Below are 18,562 nucleotides of genomic sequence, written 5' to 3' on the forward strand. Positions count from 1 at the left end.
AAACATGCATGTACTCTCTTGGAGTGTCTCATGAAAAAAAAAAGTTTCTAGTAAGCAAGCAGTCGTGGAAGAATACAAGGTGCCAGCGTGAGAGGTGGGAGGAACAAATACATGATGTACAGCAAAAACAAATAAAGCCAGCAAATAGGAAGCATGGAAATGTGAGTTACAAAAACACCAAGCCAACGGGAAGCAATGGGTGGAATGTATTTCTAGGGAAGTTTACAGCATGACCCTAGTATGTCTTTGCACCCAGACAGCTGCGCTGTCTGAGAGGCCTCGCCCTAATAACATTATCAATGAAAATGTAGTTGAACCATACAGAACTCCACAATCGCCATTGTCGATACTATAATAACACAAAGGATCAAAAATGCTGTGTATACATCCAGGGAAGGTGGATTAGTGTCCTCCAACCCACATACAATGTGTGCAACCCCAGCCTTCTATTGCATCATATCTGCCCAATGTTCCACAGACTGACCAAGCATAACAAATATATTACCTTTAACACCTGTACCTCCATTTCCAATTCACATGGGGTACACTCTTGTAGTACACAGCCAAGATGACTAGGCGATGGAAGATTCACTGTCTGCACGTAGGACGGTCCAGTTCACCAGTCTATTTCAATGTTAAAGTACGGTTAACCCTTCCCCTAATCAAGTTCCTGGCTGACTCCTGGTGATAAACACACACTGGCAATTATGCAGCACACATTCCATCTTCCAGTTTTCTTACTCGAGCATGCAAACACCTCGCACCTAGACATCATGCACTTCCTTTGTACAACAAAAAATGTCTTCTCAATAAAAGCAAGATGCACTTCATTCCAAACATCTCATTCACTTAGATCCATTGACGACCAATTACTGTCATCACCAGATTCCAGCGCATTCACTACTACACACCTATCATTACTTACACAACCAGCAACATCAAACAATTAATCCATCCAACCATTATACATAAACACAAAGAATTATACGACAAGGGTGCCATTAAGTTGACTGACCTTGAAACTGATGCATCACATCAGGGTCTTCATACCCTACGTCTGACACAATAGATTACTTATGTGCACAACTACAGGATGAAGTCTACAAGTCTTCCATGCCTTATAGTCTTGACTTGGGCTCATACCCAAGTCAAGCTACATCAGTCTGGAGGCCTCGTACCCCAGATTGACAGTAAACACTACAGACACTTGAACAAGTCTAGTAGCTCCCTACACCTGACGTCTTACAACACTCTAACCCCTTGGAATCACCAACCGTCTGGGAACTGCACACACCATCCAACACGCTAAAGCAGTCAACGGGCTCTGTAACACAGTGACACCACAGATACCTAAAAGGCTGCAGGCTACACACAGCTGTAGTTGACCACGCAAAAGTCTACAACCCTAGACTAGAGAGAGACTTCATAGCCTAGGTTCAGACATCATGACACGTCAAGAGAAAACAACTATTACTGCCACTTAAAAAAAACAGTTACTCCACACACCTGACCCTCAAAAGCACAACAGAACAGACACATGGTCCATAAACTAATTAGATACAAACTAAAGCAACTTGCGCTCCTCTTCACTCAAACACCACAGCCTTCACACAAGAGGCATAAAACACGCACAATTGGAAGCACAACTCTACTCAAATCTTATTCATGGGAGAAGAGCTACCAATCCATATTTTCGTTCACGAAAGAAGACTATAGCATTTCTACGCATGCAATCTGTAACGTAAACTGAAAACAGGTGGCCTCTTATGTGTTTACAATTAGAAACCACAATCGGTACTCCCCCATAATTTTTAGAGTAAAACAATATGCAAACTGTTCAAGAATATGCTACGTCTATGAATAATAACAGGCCTTCATGTAAGAAGAATACTGCATCTTGAGTGGATATTTACTTACGCCAAGATAGACTACGGTCAGTTATTTTAGGACTTGCACAAACAAGCACGGGTTACCCAAGTTAAAATACAAGCCAAGATTAATAGCACTTATGTTCGACGAAATGTAAACTTTGATACCTTTCATTTTCAGAAATAAAGGTGCTGTTTTGACAATTAATATGGAAGTATTCTACAAGTGTTAAGTATGGAGATAGTGTGTTTATGCCCTCTAAAAAAACTAAAGCTAAGAAAGAAGGTGTTTTGCCTCAAACACAAGACACCATACAGCTACCTTGGAGGACTGCTTTGCAAACTGACATTTTAGGAAAATATTTAAAATTCGAGAAATTTGAAATACCTATGAAATAAATTATCTGAAATAATGGTGGGGTACAGAGAAAAATCCATTTGTATTAGATTTAAAAAACTAATAAAATTGTAAGAAATACATACATTTCAAGTTCGAAAAAAGCAGATTGTATGAGACAAGGTCCAAAAAGTTTAAAACATATATAAATTGGGTTAGTCTTAGAGGTGAAGATTAGGTTAATGGTTCAAAATGAGGTAAAGGTCATGTGTATTGATGGAGTGGAGAGAGTCTTAGTTTTAGGTAAAGGGGTAGGGCAAGCAAAGGGTATGGTGTGCGGGTTAAGGAACACAGCAGCAATGGTTAAGTGATGAAATCAAGAGGTGTGAGTAGTAGCGTTAAGGTCATTTACAACATAGGTGAATACTTGCAAAAGGAAGATGCAGTATTCGAGAAATGTAAAAAATGGAATGTTTGAATTTCAAACTACTTGTTAATTCCATAGATTATATTAGGTTTTAAACTGAAAGCTTTTCTTTTTCTAGTTAGTGCATTTCGCTTTTCCAGCCTAATAGATTGATCTATATTCCCATAATGCCTTCAAGAGTTACGGTGACAACGATAATTTGACTGAATGGCGAAAGGTACAATGCTTACTTACGCACAAACATAAAACTCATGTATACAAATCTAAAAATGTGTTCCTTCTTTTTGAGCAGCTGCCACCACTTCTTACGTCACAAATAGTGTGCACCTATACTAACCTTGGAATTATATCCAAAAGTCAAAAATAGGATAGTACACAGCAAGCTTTCTGTAAATTGTTATTACCCTCCACCCCCCCCATTTCAATTTTTTCCCCTCACACCACCTCCTGCTGGTGTACATTAACACCTTGCATATCAGCAATTTGCTGGGTCCAGTTCCTCCCCAGTGCTGGTTACACATGCCCTTTCATTTATCCACTTCTTTTGAAATTCAACTTGATAAACTATGTTGCCATCCTCTTTTCGTACTTTGTCCCCCAAAAATAAGCATCGCAAGAATTTATAATGTTATATTTTATTATGGCTTGCCCATTAAGGTTTACTGTAATCTCATCTGTTGTGTTAAGCTATAAGGCACTTATAACTGTCTTTGACATCATCTTAAAAAGATTAGTGTGACATTATGCCTGCAGAAAGGCACACTAGTGTTTGAGATGTTTGATCTTATTTGATGAGACCAATGGCTCTTTCACTGATGTCGAAGCAGGCCAGCTCAGGAGAGTAAGCATGCAGAGATTGGGCACAGGCAGCCACTTAATCAGCTACATGTAATTTAGTTTTTCTTCTTTGAGATCCTGTAATTTCCATTCTTTGGAAAATACAGCTCCAGAGCCCCAGCTGCCAAGAGATTTTGATACACTTCTGATGTAAATCAGAACTTTTCAAAATATGCATAAATCCCAAATGCCCTCCCCCTTCCAAACACAAAATCTAGACTTTTGCACTATCCTAAAATCAAGATGCCTATCTTCATCTGCCATTTTTAACAGCTGGTTCATCTTCAATCCAGTTACTTCATAGCTTGTTTTTGATCTGTTTAGGAGACGTTTTTCATCAGAGCTGTTACTTATTATTATTATTATGTACAAAGTTTATTACCAAATGAGTCGATGTAAAGGTAGCATGCAATGGTAAAATAGAAACTTGAACAAATAGGCATTTTCCATATTAGATCCACAGCTACAATCCTAGCACAAGTTCTTCTATCAACGATTATTCCTAGTTAGACATGAGTTTCGTCGCTAAGGAACTGGAAGCTAATATCAACACAGAGGATTAGATGGGGTCACATTTAACCAAGTGAGTCATTAGGTCACATTGCTCAGACAGCAACAGTGATGTGTCTCGACAAGTGTATGGTGTTGCACCTGCCTTCTTTTAAGTAAAGAAAAGTGACACAAAATGGAAAAAGAAGAGACAGTTGGCCTTTTAATGGTCCTCAACAGATCATTATTATATTGTGGCACACAAGTCCCTTTTGAAACACGATCAAGAGCCCATCTCGTGCAGTAGTTTTGTACGTTCCATATGTACACCTACTAGTTGTGTGCCGATAGTTACACCAAGGGACTAAGGACAGTGGGTCATAAACTGTATTTTTCATTTAACATAACATCTTGGGCATCCCAGCGCTTGTCCAGACGCCAACAGTTAACCAAAGGCCAGTTCAGTGCAATCAAGCAGGAAACAAATAAGTTTTGAGACATTTACGAAACCGCACAGTGCAGGTCTCAGAGCGCAACTTTAAAGGGAGCGCGTTTCGGTCAACACAGCTATGTTGTGGAACGCGCTCCCTTTAAAGTTGAGCTCTGAGACCTGCACTGTGCGGTTTCGTAAATGTCTCAAAACTTATTTGTTTCCTGCTTGATTGCACTGAACTGGCCTTTGGTTAACTGTTGGCGTCTGGACAAGCGCTGGGATGCCCGAGGGTAACTGCGCGCTATATAAAATTTCAAATAAAATAAATAAATAATAAATCTTTACGGAATTAGGAGATTCTTGGAATATCTGTGGAGCTGAGAGCTGAAACCAAGTTTACTTTGTTTTGAAAGTTCATAAGCAACCGGCTCCACAGCACAGAGCTTTCTTCACTCTGGGCCAGGACCAGCATCCACTGCACCCGATTGCTTCCCATCTCCTGTCAGTAGACGCTCACCTGATAGAGGGCTTCAGCTTGTTCACCAGGTCACGGGAGAGCTCTTCGTTGGGTGGTGTGGAGTAGTCGTGAATGACCTAAAATATGGCAAGAAAACCGTTTACAATTCAGAATCTGCCAAGTAATTTCATGCATGGGGTAGGATTTGTTTGTTAACAACTTTATACAGCCTGAAGAAGACCCAATGGTTTGCAGAGCACTTTTCATAGGACCAGTGTCTTGCAAGTATCAAACAATGTAGGAAAGTGGCTCTGTATATACTGTTCCCAAATAGGTACAGTGTGCACAGAGTTCACAGACCCCAGAGGTTTGGCAGAGGCTAAAGTTAGATATAACCTTACTCTCTAAAGTGGTAGCTTGGTCGAGCAGTAAGGCAGTATCAGAGGACAGTGTAAAGCATTTGTTGTAAACCCTCAGTCAGCAAATGGTCTCACACACTCAAGAACTGAACTCTACGCCAACTGTTTTATATCAAAAGATATAGTTGTTTTATTTTAGAACCAACAAGGTATCAAAATATACTTTCTCAGAATGAGTTACTTTAGGTAAATACTTTGCAAATTGGCAATAGACTTTTGGAATGCAATAGTTACAGTTTGTTGCAATAGGCAACACAATTTCAAACCCAACAAGACACTGAGCTCAATGGGAATTTCTAAAAGAAGGCAATAGATTACTTCCAGGATAACTTTCCTAACTGCAGGACTGGATCGTAGATTCAGTCCTGAGACAGGTACTGTAAACTGTTGAGCAAAATCGTTTAAGTCACAGTAGTGATTTTTAAGTAATATTTCGGTATTTTAAAAGTTGACAGAAGAAGTTTCGAAGATAAACACTCAATGATTTCCTATGGAAGAAATTCACTTAGCAGGTAAGTGGGGTTATGGTTACTCTTTCTACTTCAGGGATGGATCCTAGATCCAGCACTGGTGAACCACCTGTACACAGTTGAAGGATTGTGTTTTTGTTATACAGTTGATTATTAGCGAATAGTTGTAAGTTTGCAAAATCGACACTTAGAAACGTTTTCAGCAAAAACCAGGCAATGTAATCCTATGGAAGGAAATTCAGATTGCAGGTAAAGTATGTTTGCGTTACTTTTGTAATCCAATGCTGGGCTCCTAGGTTCAGCACTGGGACATCTATCTTAAACAGGTAAGTAATTACGTTTTTGTAGTTTGTACGATTTTAAAGGAATATTTGTAATTTGCAAAAATCTACACTTAGTAGAAATGTCACAGAAAAGCAGTCAATGATTTCCTATGGAAGAAAATTAAGTTAGCGGTAAGTACGGTTGTAATTACTTTTCAGGGTCAATGCTGGGCGGCAAGATCCAGCACTGGGATCTCGACTGATAGCAGGTCACACACTGTGCATAGATGGCCACCTAGTGTTGGGCCCAGATGTTTGCAGTTTGTTTTTGTTGTAGAAAAGTCACGGGATAGGTGACTCCTCCTTTGGACGATACTGCGCATGTGCATCGGCTCCATCCCCAGATTGTTTTTTTCCGCCACCGGGCTCGGATGTGTTTCCAGCGCTCCATGTTGGAACAGAATTCCTTCGACGCGCAATCCTCACCAGCTTCCAGAATTTAGTTTCAAGCAAGTTTCCAGTCGACGCAGGGGTGTCTTTTGGCGTCGGGAAATCTTACCCTCAGCTGGTCGCGGTAGGGGGGTCCCTGGTTCTGAGGCTGCAGGCATCATCTGGTTCGTCGAGGGTGGTCTTTGGGCACTGGACTTCGGGTCCCAGTCGCCGGGGGGACGTCTTTGTGGTCTTGGTTCACTCCAGCACAGGCCAGGCTTGGCGGGTGCAGAGTGTGCAGGGTTTGCGGTTCTGGGCTGATGCCAGGGCTTTGTTACTTGCTTTGAGCAGTACCACTGCTCATGGGAGACCCAGGTAGTCAGAGTCACAAGGCAGTCAAGTCCACCGGGGTTTTTGAGATTGCTGACCACTGGAGACGCCGGGGTTTAGCAGGTTCGAGGGTCGACAGGCCGGTAGGGTTGGGGCCAAATCAGTTGGTGTCTTCCTCTTTTTAGCAGCTGCACGGCAGGTCTTCTTGTTCCTTGTTCTTCTTTCTTGTTTCGGAATAAGGATCTGAGGAAGGAACGTTCAGGGTGCCCCATAATACTAAATTTAGGGGTGAGGGCAGGGACCAATCGGTCCCTTTCCTGGGGTGGGTATACCTGCTCCTCTCCTGTGGGAGGGGGCAGGAGCCTAGCTGTGAGTGGGTAGGGCTCCCCATCCTCAATATGGCGGTAGCCCGGAGTTGTGCTTCACCTCGCCTATCCCACCTGATGGGTGGAGTTGGCACAGGCTGGCACACCCCCTTCCCTAAAATAGGGTTTCCCGCCAGTCTTCCCACCAGAGTGGGGGTCAGAACTGGTGGGGGCCAGTTGCTGAGTACAGCAAGTGGCCCCCACCAGGGGGGACCTGTGGCCAGGGATGCCAATTGGGTTTAGGGTTTAGGCTTTAGTCTAGCTTTTAGGGCAGGAACACAGGCCCTGGGTACCTGATTGGCAGGGACCCAGGGCACACCAAGGAAAAGTGCATCAGGTATCAGGCAAAAAGTGGGGGGGGGGGCTGGGAGGGGGGGTTACTGCAACAGAAACCCACTTCCCTACAAAACCATGACAATTAAAAGCATCAAAGTAATGCAAAAATAGCTTATCAGGGTTTGTAATGAGCACACTTTGTGATGGGACAGTCAGGGGGAGACTTACACTAGCAAAAACGTGAGGTATGAAGGCAGAGAACTGTGAGAACGGTCATCACATACACTACAGTAGTTTAGTAAACAAGAGCTATAAACTTCAACTAGCAGGTACCAGTACAATTAAATCTAGGAGACACCACCAAGACCAGAAGGTGTTCGTACATTCTGGTACAAAGTCCTTAATTCCAATCACCATATTTCTATGAACAATGGTCCTGAATGTAAATAAAACATTCCTTTAATGGCAGTGACCAGGAACACAGAGGCGGTAGTTCCAACAGTTGGATTAAATCATGTTTCTCACTAGCCCAGAATATAAAGATGGGAGTAAATGAGAGGAGAACATTGTGAGGAGAGGCAGGTTGGAGCTGCTCTCCGTTCCCTGTGTACATAAGGGCAGCAGCGCGGTGCAGGATAGACCTGTGTAAAGAAATATAAATTGAAAGCAAGAGACAATGATGGACTGAATGTCTTTCATGAACTTAGCTCTTGCTTCATCACATACCTGTTTGAATGCATGCAGGAGAGCTATACAACGGGAATTGGATCCTGTGATGATGCCGTTTGAGTATTGCAGCCCAAGCCGCACCACGGATGGATGAATGACTGTGGCAGGAATGCTGAAGAAAGACAGGGACCAATGTTAGCAACTCAGTAGAACAAACACAAGCAACGCTACTGACAGGATACACAGTGGCTTCAGTTCAATTCTCTCCTGAGGAGCAAAGCAGTGAAATGCGGGGTAGAGGGAACTGATGAAAGTCCCAAAGAATCATAAATAACAAATGAATTAAAACATTTATAATGCACACACTACCTAGCAAGCAGGTCTCTTGATGAATAAGACTAAGGTGCTGACCTTATTTTTATCCCCTTTTTTCCTTTTTTGCACTAACCCTATTTTTCATCTCTGGACACTGCAATCTAGACCAGAGGAGCCACTGGATGAGGCAGGCACCCACACTTTCTATGGTATCCAATGATAACTGCCGAAGACCACAATGTAGGGGCGGATGAAAGAAATATACCGCAACACCAGTAGACATTGGGTCCTTTGAGGATACCATAGTATTTTAAACTAATGGTTTAGAATTGTTACAAGTGTCCATTTCTCTCACTTGATGACTGAGTAAAGCCTAATCATTCCTAGCCATGATAGCCGCATTGGGCGAGGCGCACACAGTGGGTGCCGGCCGGTGGCAGGGAGTAGGGGGCAGTCGTTATCCGCGGAGGAACCGGATAGTCCCAATTTAAACGGGCAGCTTAAACGGTGATTACGTTTCTGGCAGGGTTGGGTTTCAGGCAGGTAAGCCACGGAGATCAATCTCCCCGTGGAGTGGTTGAGGCGCCAACAATGGGCTGATTCCTCACGAGCCTTAACAGACGACTGCAAGTGCGGGCGAAGGTATCTCCTAATATTGTGGTTCTAAATTAAATATTAGACCTCTGCCCGGCTGGGCAAGTCAATTTACAATATAGTTTCCATTGTGTCTATATTTACCTATTGACTATATCCCTCCTTGCATAGGACCGCTGTTGTCTTGACTCTTCCAAGTAGCCATATTTTCATTATTTGGAAGATCTGAAATTTAAAGTCCACTTTCATATGCAACAAGAGACCCAGCCAGATTCTGCATTCGGGATGGGTATTAACCTCGGTTGGAGGGCCAAAGACAGTTGTCCCACAGACTGAGGTACACATGATCGGTACAATGTTTAATTTGGATTGGTTGATCTTGCGGTAGTGCTGCCCACATCCAACTCACAAAGTTCGTGGTTGTGTTGGCTCCCCTTTGGGGGTTCTGGGGATCATTATGCAAGTTGATAAGTTGTGTATCATCGGCGTAGACTCAGTAGGATACATTTAGTACTAAAATACCCAAGCTGGCCAACCAGAGGGGTCATGCATAGATTGAACAGGAGTGCAACAGAGAGGATACTTGAAGCACACGCCACTTAACATGGGATGAGAAGGAGGTGAAGGCACGTGATTGGAAGGATTGGCATCCACCTGTCAGAAATGAGGACATCCATTTAAGGGCCATGCCCTTACTACCGAATGAGTGAGACAAGGAGAATCCTACGGTCAATGGTGCTAAATACTGCGTAGAGATTTGGAGTAGTAATATTCCTAAGCCACCTCCATCTATCAGGTTGTGAAAATTGTTCACCGCTGACACATTAACCAGCCTGCTTGGTGACATCTGAAAAGGATGTCAAAACATGCAAATTGTTGTCGTTGTTTAGTCATGATTTTCTCAGTATTTTTATAAGAATGGGCGAGGTGAGGTAGGCCTAAAAATGTGCCAAGGTGTCTGAGTCTAGGACATGTTTTTTAACCAAGGTCTCACAATGACTTTAATTTGGTGGGTACAACCCCATCAATTGAAGAAGCGATGAGTATTTGTGTCAACCGAGGGACAAGAGCGGTCCCACTGCATTTAAGGGGAGCAGGTGGGGACATATCTCGGGATGACCCTGATATTTTACTCATCTGGAGGAGCTGAAAGCAGGACTCAATAGACATGGGGATAAAACTCAACAAGGGTGGTGAAAGAACATTTGTCTGTAGTTGTAGGGATCGGCGTCTCTAGGGGAGGGTAATGGTGGAATAATGCAAGAAAGGGCGTTTAATATTTTAAGGATTTTCTCCTCAATGAAAGATCCAAGATTGTAAATAAGTTGTCGCCAGCGGACAAGGTAATCCGTCCCTGTTGGGAATTACACATGGTTCCCATTGTTCCGAGAAGTTTCCTGCAGTTATCTGGAGAAAAAAGAATTTTCTGAAAGTTGAAGGATCTTTTTTCTTTGCGTATCAGATGGTTACATTAACACATCTGTCCGCAACATTCAACCTGTGGCGGAGGGGTGTTTTATTTTCTCCAAGCTTGTAGATGGAAGAGGCAAATCTGCTACAACAAGCATAATGAAGCTAGGTTTTTATATTTTGTAAACAATCAACAGCTCAGCCTAACGCAGATATGATCCTTGTGCCAGAGCCAGTGTGTTGCTGGTCTTACCTGGGAGCCATGATCTCAGCTGCCTAGCTCCGCGACTACTGTAAAAGCCACATCTTGAGCCCTTCAGAGGAAATCAATTGGGATGGTTGGCAAACCTAAATAAAGATTGTTGAGATAGTCTGCACTCACGTTAATTGCTGCTCTTACCCCTATGGTTTTATGGGCGGCAGTCAGCATTGTGGGCAGAATCTGGACTTCAGCCAGAAGTTGAAAACAGCTTCCTACAACCTTTCCTAACTGGGCATTCAGAGTCTTCAGCAAAAATAAGCCAAAGATTTTTACCCTAAAGGAATGTCTCCCTGGAGACATTCCGATCCCCATAATAATAGTAAGTGGGACGGTGTTTCCGCACTGGTGCAGATACACTGTGCCAGATTGTACTGGCAGGAAAATCAGACCTGCAAATTTGCTTTCGGAAAGGACAGTAGTCTAGTCAAGCTCCTGTCCATCACATGAGTAGTATATAGTGCCCACGCCAGACAACATCCTCGCGTTCTCTCCTCAACCATCCCCACCACGCTGCATCAGCTGCCTTGTAGACGTTTCCAGTGGTAAATGCTGCATTAATCTCTTGCAAATTGGAATTCCCTGGGAAATTCAATTCCACACAGTTATTTCCCATTCTGTGGGTTTGAACTCTATATGTTTAGAAATACCAACTGCAAAAAACTGAAATTCTGGCTACTTGGAATTTCCACTCATGTCCCTTCTAACTTGTAATAGGGCCCCAAGGCAAGGCTCACTGTATCACCAAACAGGATGCTGTCAGTCCTGCAATTGCAAAGTCTTAACTAATTAGTGTGCATTCAATTTCAAATGCTTTCCAGTCAATTCTGGAGTTCAATCAGTAAGGTACCATCCAGAACAAACTAATAGAGGGGAGAGGAGTTGGCCTAACGGCTAGGACGGTCGACCTCAAATCTGGGGAACCATGTTCGAGTCTCTGCAAAGACGCACAACACCCTGTGATTCTGGGCAAATCATGTCATCTCCCTGTGCACAACAAAAATTAATGTGTCCTCATGGAACTCAACTGGGGCTTGTGTAAATCACTCCGATACCTGATACCTTCGGGTCAAGTTCCCGCTATATAAAACTCCATTAAAAAAAAAATAGAGAGAGAATTGCATATCGCCAATGCCCAATTGTCCCCCTCACTTATGTGTCCTTAAATAATTCAAATGGGGAATGGGAGGGCAAGTGAATATTCAATAGCACAGATGACACAAAGAACCTTGCAGAAACCCACTGCATGTAGTAGCTTCTTGAGACACTGTCCAAAAGGAGTTTGCGTTAAATATGCGGTTTGCCATTATGGTGTATTATTCCTTTCGCCCACCCACCAATAAGTCCTTTTCATTTAAAATGCAAGAGATGATTTGCCCAAGACTACAAAATTAGGGGGGCTTTAAACACAGTACTGACACAGAGGACCCCATAAACAGAATCTATAAAATAATGATTATATCAAGACACACCTATTATTTCTTACAGTTTTGGTTTCATAATTTAGTAATGATGTTTGGCCCCTGGTTAAATTTGTCAGATGCTTACACTGAAAGATTTATGTTGTCTCAAGTCACCTGCTTTGGGGATGTGGAGCAAGTGACAGTGTTACTTTATTAATATATTTAGAACATTTTGTAGCCTAATGTTACGACACATTAACAGTGCTCACGATTTACTCATAGATACATTACATATAACAGTGGTTAACAGATAATGCTGTGTGCGATATGCCTGTCTACATGCAAGTATATGTGGACACCTTCGGAGTATGCTTGGTGCTTATAGTCTACATTTTACATGAGTAATTCATAACTGTTACTTGTCTCTTGAGGGTGCACTGCATACATTATATTTCAATGTAAGGCCCTGCTATTTCACCATTGCATCACGCAGGTACATTCCCCATGTACATTCTTGCAACCGTGAGAACGTTCAGTCATACATTTACTCATCCTTCTAAATAAAGGTGGTAAAGCGAGCTAGGGTTTCCCCCCTCCACTATAAAAACCCAGAGTTTTAGCAACTCAAGGAAAGGAAAACAGGATGTCGGGGGACACAACGCTAGCATGATGGGCGCTCTGCGCATGAACTTAAGTGCTGGCAACAGACTGGCTGTGCGCTCCCTGGCTAGCCAGAGGAAAGGTGTGGAGGATTAGGATACAGGTCTAGAAAGTGGCATAAAATATACTATAGAACTGAACTATCCTCTGCCTCTCTAATCTTTACTGATGGTTTGAATAAACATTACCATAATTGAGGAGGAGCCTAGCTAGCAACCACGATGGCCGCCTGATTCCTCGGCTCCGCTGACCGTCTCGCTTTCCTCCCGTCTCCTGCCCTATCCTGTCAAAGATCCTTAATTTCAGCGGTGATTCCGGAGTCGGGAGACGAACCCGGTTCCCAGGGTGTGCTTACCTTCGTGTTCCGTGCAGTGGCGGTGACGGTGCGCCCTCGCCCTTCCCTGATGCCTCGCGACGGAGCTTAGGTCTTTGTCCTGCGTGTGTGGCCGGCCCCGAGAGCGGCAGTGGCGGCCATCTCGTGCTGGGCGGCGCTGACCGCGAAGAAACGACTGCTGCCTTCAATTCCATGCCGCGGCAGCCCAACTTGCTGCTTTTCCCCTTAGGCTGCCTTCGGGGCTGAGAACGCCACAGTGTATCGTCATTCCGGCCCTCAGACGGCAATCCTTGATACATTGTGTCGTCTTCCATGTGGGACGCCATCTTAGAGAGCTGCCACTCGCTACTGGTGAGAGACTACCCCACGGTGCTGCTGGAGCCCTTTTACTGTTTACATTGCCTGCCATCGTGAGAGGTGCAGAAATGGACTGGACTACCCCTGTATCCCCTGTTTGGCTATGTTGCTGTGAGTGCCGACGGGGTGCTCGGCTGATTGTAAGGGGCGATGGCGTCCGGCTTCAGGACATGACATACGCCTGTGAGCGATGTGTACAGTGGCGACTCAGAGATCGACTCGCCCCCTGGGATGATGGCGTTTAATCTCGAATAACGGCTTCTGAAGACCTGCCCGACGTACAGGGTAGTGCTGCACCCTTCTTTCCTGAGACGCCCCTGCGGACTATTGACGTCCTAATAGCCCTGAGTGATCTGCGTGCTGCCCAATGTGCTGCCGCTAGAGACCTGGAGGATCGGCTGGCCGCCATTTCATCCAGTTTGCAACCGACCGACCAAACTTGTCCGCGAGTGCTGGGCGCTGCGCCACATCCTATGCCTTATTACTACGGATTGCCTATTCAGCTGTCCACAGTTGCGCCACTGGCGCAGTATCCGACCCCCGCCGTGTCAATACATGCGCTAGCTCGGAAGACGTCTGCTACTCATGGTCCCACGCGGCGGAGAGGGATTCTCCCACGAGAGCCACGTCCGGCAACTTCACTGTGGTCCACTGATGGAACTTGTTATCTTCCCCTGGGACTGATACTATTGCTCGGATTGACTTTCTTTGGCGATCTAATGCTGCATGGCATTCCTTCTGATACGCCTCTTGCATACTGGACTCCGTGTTGGACATTCCATGGCGGTCATCATTCTACCCTGCCGTGGCCGTTTGGTCTGCTTGCCCCGTCCGGGTTGGCTATCCTGCAGCTGGACTCTGTTGGCACATTGGACCGTAAGGGGCTGGGTTGAGGCTGCTTCTTTCTCCTTTGCCTGCTGAAACTCTTATTGCTGGAACTGTAATGTATGAGCCGGGAATTTGAGTGTTGGTTTTGTATAGGTCTCGGGGCTCGGGGATGGTCGATCGTGGTTGCGCATACTGATTGCTCTATGTATACTTGTTATGTCCTCCTCCGCTTTCACCGGGAGGTATAGATCAGGTTCTTCTGTTCTTTCTCCCTAAATCTTTTCCCTTATGTGGGTATTCTTGGGGCGACAGGCACGTTCTTGGGGGGGGAGGGCCGTAGCCTCTTCGACGTGCAGGGTGGGGGGGTTCGGGCTTGATTTCTCTTCCTTTTTTGTTTCTATGGCCTTTCTTCTTGTTCTCTCTCTTATTTCCTTTTCTTTCTCTTCTTCATATCTTGGGTCAGACGGGAGGTGGGGTTTTTGGGTTTTTTATTTTTTCCGGGATGTTCTCTGCGCTTTGTGCCTATGTCTTTACCACATGTTCTGTTGACAGTATGACCAAGACGTCGATTTTAATTCATAGCTACTGAATGATTGCATATCCTGTTTTTCCTTCCCTCTTCTGCTACCAATTGAGGGCGCATATCCTATCACGCATTTTCCCATGTAATGAATGCCTCTCTCCATACGTCGTCGGATCCTTTTATTGCTTGTGTGTAGTGGTCCCTCCTATATCCTATCGTATCGTAGTCGAGCTAGGTTGCAATTCCTGATGTGATATGTTGATTGGGCGGGCGCTAATTAGGGCGACATCTACCTTTGTGCTTAGTTATCCTTGTCGTAATGACCCACTTCAGTATTTTTATAACGATGTTTAACTTGTGGTTATCCTCTTATATAGTTCGCCCACTCTGCTACCCTGTCTGACTCTAGGACGATTCGTCAAAATTACAAAACGAAACCCTCTTTATCCTTTTCCGGTGTTTCCTTGCCAGTCTATTGTAATGCTGCTTATTTTTTGCCAACTGTTGCAAGCAAGGTACTTTGGAAGGTTATATATTGTCATAGCGGCCGGCCAGCAGTGGTTGTAGGCTGACGCTGTGTACTATGTTTGAGATAAATAAAGGTTTTCAAAAAAAAAAAAAAAAAAAAAACATTACCATAATTGTCTTTTCCAATGCTCTAGGCTATGTAATACAAATGTTTAACTATACATTTGAGGTATTATCTTTACTTCCCAGATTTCAAAGCCCCATTTTTATGAGTGACCCTGCAAGAGTTTTTGGTGGGTCAGAAATAGTATCGACACTGACCCAAGCTCTGTGACCTACCCTATAAAGGGTCAGTCAGACTCCTGCCTGTGTTCCCCAGCTCTACACCTCTCCTACTATGCTTCATTTACAACTATTTTTGCTGGGGCAGTGGGAGTAAATGGCCAACTACTCTATGTCTTAATTTGTTAATTTAGCGAAGCATTAAAAGATCCGCTAACAGCGGACTGGTGCCTGCCTCAAACCTTCTCCACTGTTCTAATGAACAATCTGCTTTCAGGTCCAGCCACAGAATGGTAATGTATGAAAAGGCACAGTGGTAAAGCAAATACTTGCAAGCAGCTACTGGGATTGCCTCACTCCTATATATGAACCGGTTTTGTTTTTGGGACTTGACCTAATATGTAAACCATGATTTGAGGGTAAACTCTGTGGGTTGCAACACGAGTAACAACAAGAACAGCTCAGCAACAGAAACAATTGCTTCTACGCACCTCATCTGCTGTGTCAGAGGAATCTTCCGGCTGTACTGATGCAGGTGGGAGAAGAGGTTGACCTTCGTTCCATAATCTGGCCTCAAAGGGACCTGGAAGGCAAATGTCCGGACAAAGAAATGGTTAGATCAGGAGAGGCACAATTCAATAATAATGTAAACTACACATGACCACTTGTTAGGACATCACAGCAAGCAAATAAAAACGAAACAAAAGCTGTGCTTCCCCACCACATGAGCGTTACCCACTCTGTGTAACACTAGTTTGGTCACAGGCCGGAAGCTGGAGTTACCCAACACAGAATGGGAAGGCGGCATTTAATTTGCAAAAAAGAAAGAAGGAATACAATCCAGAATGGCCCTGGATGAATGACAATACACCACTCACACAAACACAACTCTATTAAAAGCAATAGCTAGGTAGCATTTCAGAAAGTGCAACATGCAAACCTTTATTGCGTGGACATGCTTAAAGCAACTGCTAAACACAGCCTGAAAGAAACAGAAAGAGTTGTAGTGAACAATCATATAGTGACTGTGAAAGGAGCTCGGTTATGAATGTTGGTAAGCTGAACTTTTAGATCTAACAAATGACTCAACTGTCTTCATGGCACAAGGATCCTCAGCGACAAGATGAACATATCCTGAACCCGTAACCAATACGTCACACTAGTTGCTTAGTGACCTCCTTCGAACTATTAACATGGACCTCACAAAGCTCCAACCAGGACTTCGAGGAAATTCCAAACGGGAGCAGGTGATAACGCATACATCCACCTGGTCTGCTTCAGTTCAGGGATCTTCTACTCGCATGCCCCAATACAGGTCAAGCCATGGGCTCAGTGACCCCGATAGGGCACCAGATTACAAATAAAACTTAGTGACTGTCAACTATGGCTCAGCAAACTCTGCACCATATTCCCAACAAGGATCAGTAATGGAGTCAAATTTCGAACACAGCTCAAATATTACTAAACATTACCAAAGCTCAGCAGTGCATACAAATACCAAACCTAGCTCAGCGATGCCTCAAATTTAAAATAAAGTACAGTCACCACATTTCTAAACCCATAAAAAGTATAGGTCATCAATGCCTCCTAGTTTCAAACAGCTCAAGTTTCCAGGTCAATTCCAAATGCTGTCCAGTGAGGCAGGACAATGTAAAAGATATGATGTTTCAAGTTCCAAACACAGCTCAATAAGCTTCACAAATTCCACTTACAGTAAACAAAAAAGCTGCTATATTCCATAAATTAGTGTACCTAAAACAAAAAAAAGTGATGCAGCCACATATTAAAAGGGGTGCAATGAGATCACAATTCCTTAACAAGTTTCAGGTGTCTTATCTTGTTCCAAACAACGCTCAGTGATCCGGTGCATAGCTTTGTCAACCCAGGAAGTTTTAAAGAGGGCTCAGTGATACTGATAAATCAAACCATGGCTTAGTGGGGAGTTTAAGCAAAGTAATACCTCAACACCTCCTCAAAATTTCACACAAAGCTCAGCGACTGTGGCAAATGACAAGGACAGCTCAATGTTACTGCAGTATTATAGAGACCTCAGATTCTAAATAATTATTATTATTATTATAAACACTTGTAGAGCGCACTGTAACCCTACGGGCATCCTGGCGCTAAGAGAACTATATTATACAGCCCAGAGGCTGTTAGCTACACAATAAGAGAGCTTCATGTTATCCAGAGAATCTACTTCTACCCCCCACGGAGAGGCATATTATATCCTGGGGAATAACCAGGTCTTAATTTTCTTACGGAACAGCAGCAAGCCTTGTGTTCTCCTTATTTCTAAGGGGAGGTTGTTCCAAAGGCGAGCCGCTGCCACGCTGAAGGCTCTTCCTCCCAGGGTCACCCTCCATATTTTGGGCACGCTTACGCAGTTGGTAGTAGCGGAGCGGAGATTGCGGGTAGGCTTGTACCACTGAAATCTATCCTGAAGTGGCTTAGGGCCTTGCTCATAAAGTGCTTTATACACAATGCACAAGGATTTAAAAGGGATCCGTTGGGCTACTGGGAGCCAATGTAGATCCGCCAGTGCTTGTGTTGTTGAGGCGCCGTGAGGTCGGGAGAGTGCTAGCTTCGCTGCTGCCGCCTGGATACTTTGTAGTCTGGTAATCAGATACCCCGGGGATTCCAAAAGCAAAGCATTGCAGTAATCCAGGCGGCTAAGGATGGTACTCCTAACCACCGTTGCTCTAACCTGAATAGGCAGCAGCGGCAGCACCTTACGAAATAAGGACAGATTCCATGGACAATTTAGTAGCACAAGCAGATTCCTATCAAAGCTGATCAACAATGGGAGATTCAATTAATATTGCAGAAGCAGAGTTGGATAGGAGTCTCCGAGACACTAGATACAGATTCAAAATGCAGTTTAGAATTGAAGACTGATCAGGAAACTACTGTAACTCTGCAAGTCAGCTACGGTCCATGAAAACACTAGTGTGGCAGCAAGTTCCATTCTAGTGTTCACACTAGTTTTGCTGCAGGGTTGGCTCACCAAGAGCATCACATTACTAACATGTAAAACAAGAATAACACAAACAACACAAT

At 44.0% G+C, this 18,562-nt stretch overlaps 1 protein-coding gene across 1 annotated transcript in view; it reads right to left on the bottom strand.

The window, feature by feature from the left end:
* The window catches only part of EIF2B4 (eukaryotic translation initiation factor 2B subunit delta), an 88,022-nt gene that overhangs the window by 26,770 nt on the left and 42,690 nt on the right, over positions 1-18,562 (bottom strand). The window contains exons 6-8 of the mRNA XM_086928160.1: positions 15,994-16,085; positions 8,127-8,241; positions 4,909-4,985 (exon numbers count right to left, since the gene is read on the bottom strand). Coding sequence (XP_086784286.1) covers positions 4,909-4,985; positions 8,127-8,241; positions 15,994-16,085 — 284 coding nt within the window. The remainder of the gene's footprint in view (positions 1-4,908; positions 4,986-8,126; positions 8,242-15,993; positions 16,086-18,562) is intronic.

This window comes from Lissotriton vulgaris, chromosome 6 (genome assembly GCF_964263255.1).
Source record: "Lissotriton vulgaris chromosome 6, aLisVul1.2, whole genome shotgun sequence".
Taxonomy (NCBI): domain Eukaryota; kingdom Metazoa; phylum Chordata; class Amphibia; order Caudata; family Salamandridae; genus Lissotriton; species Lissotriton vulgaris.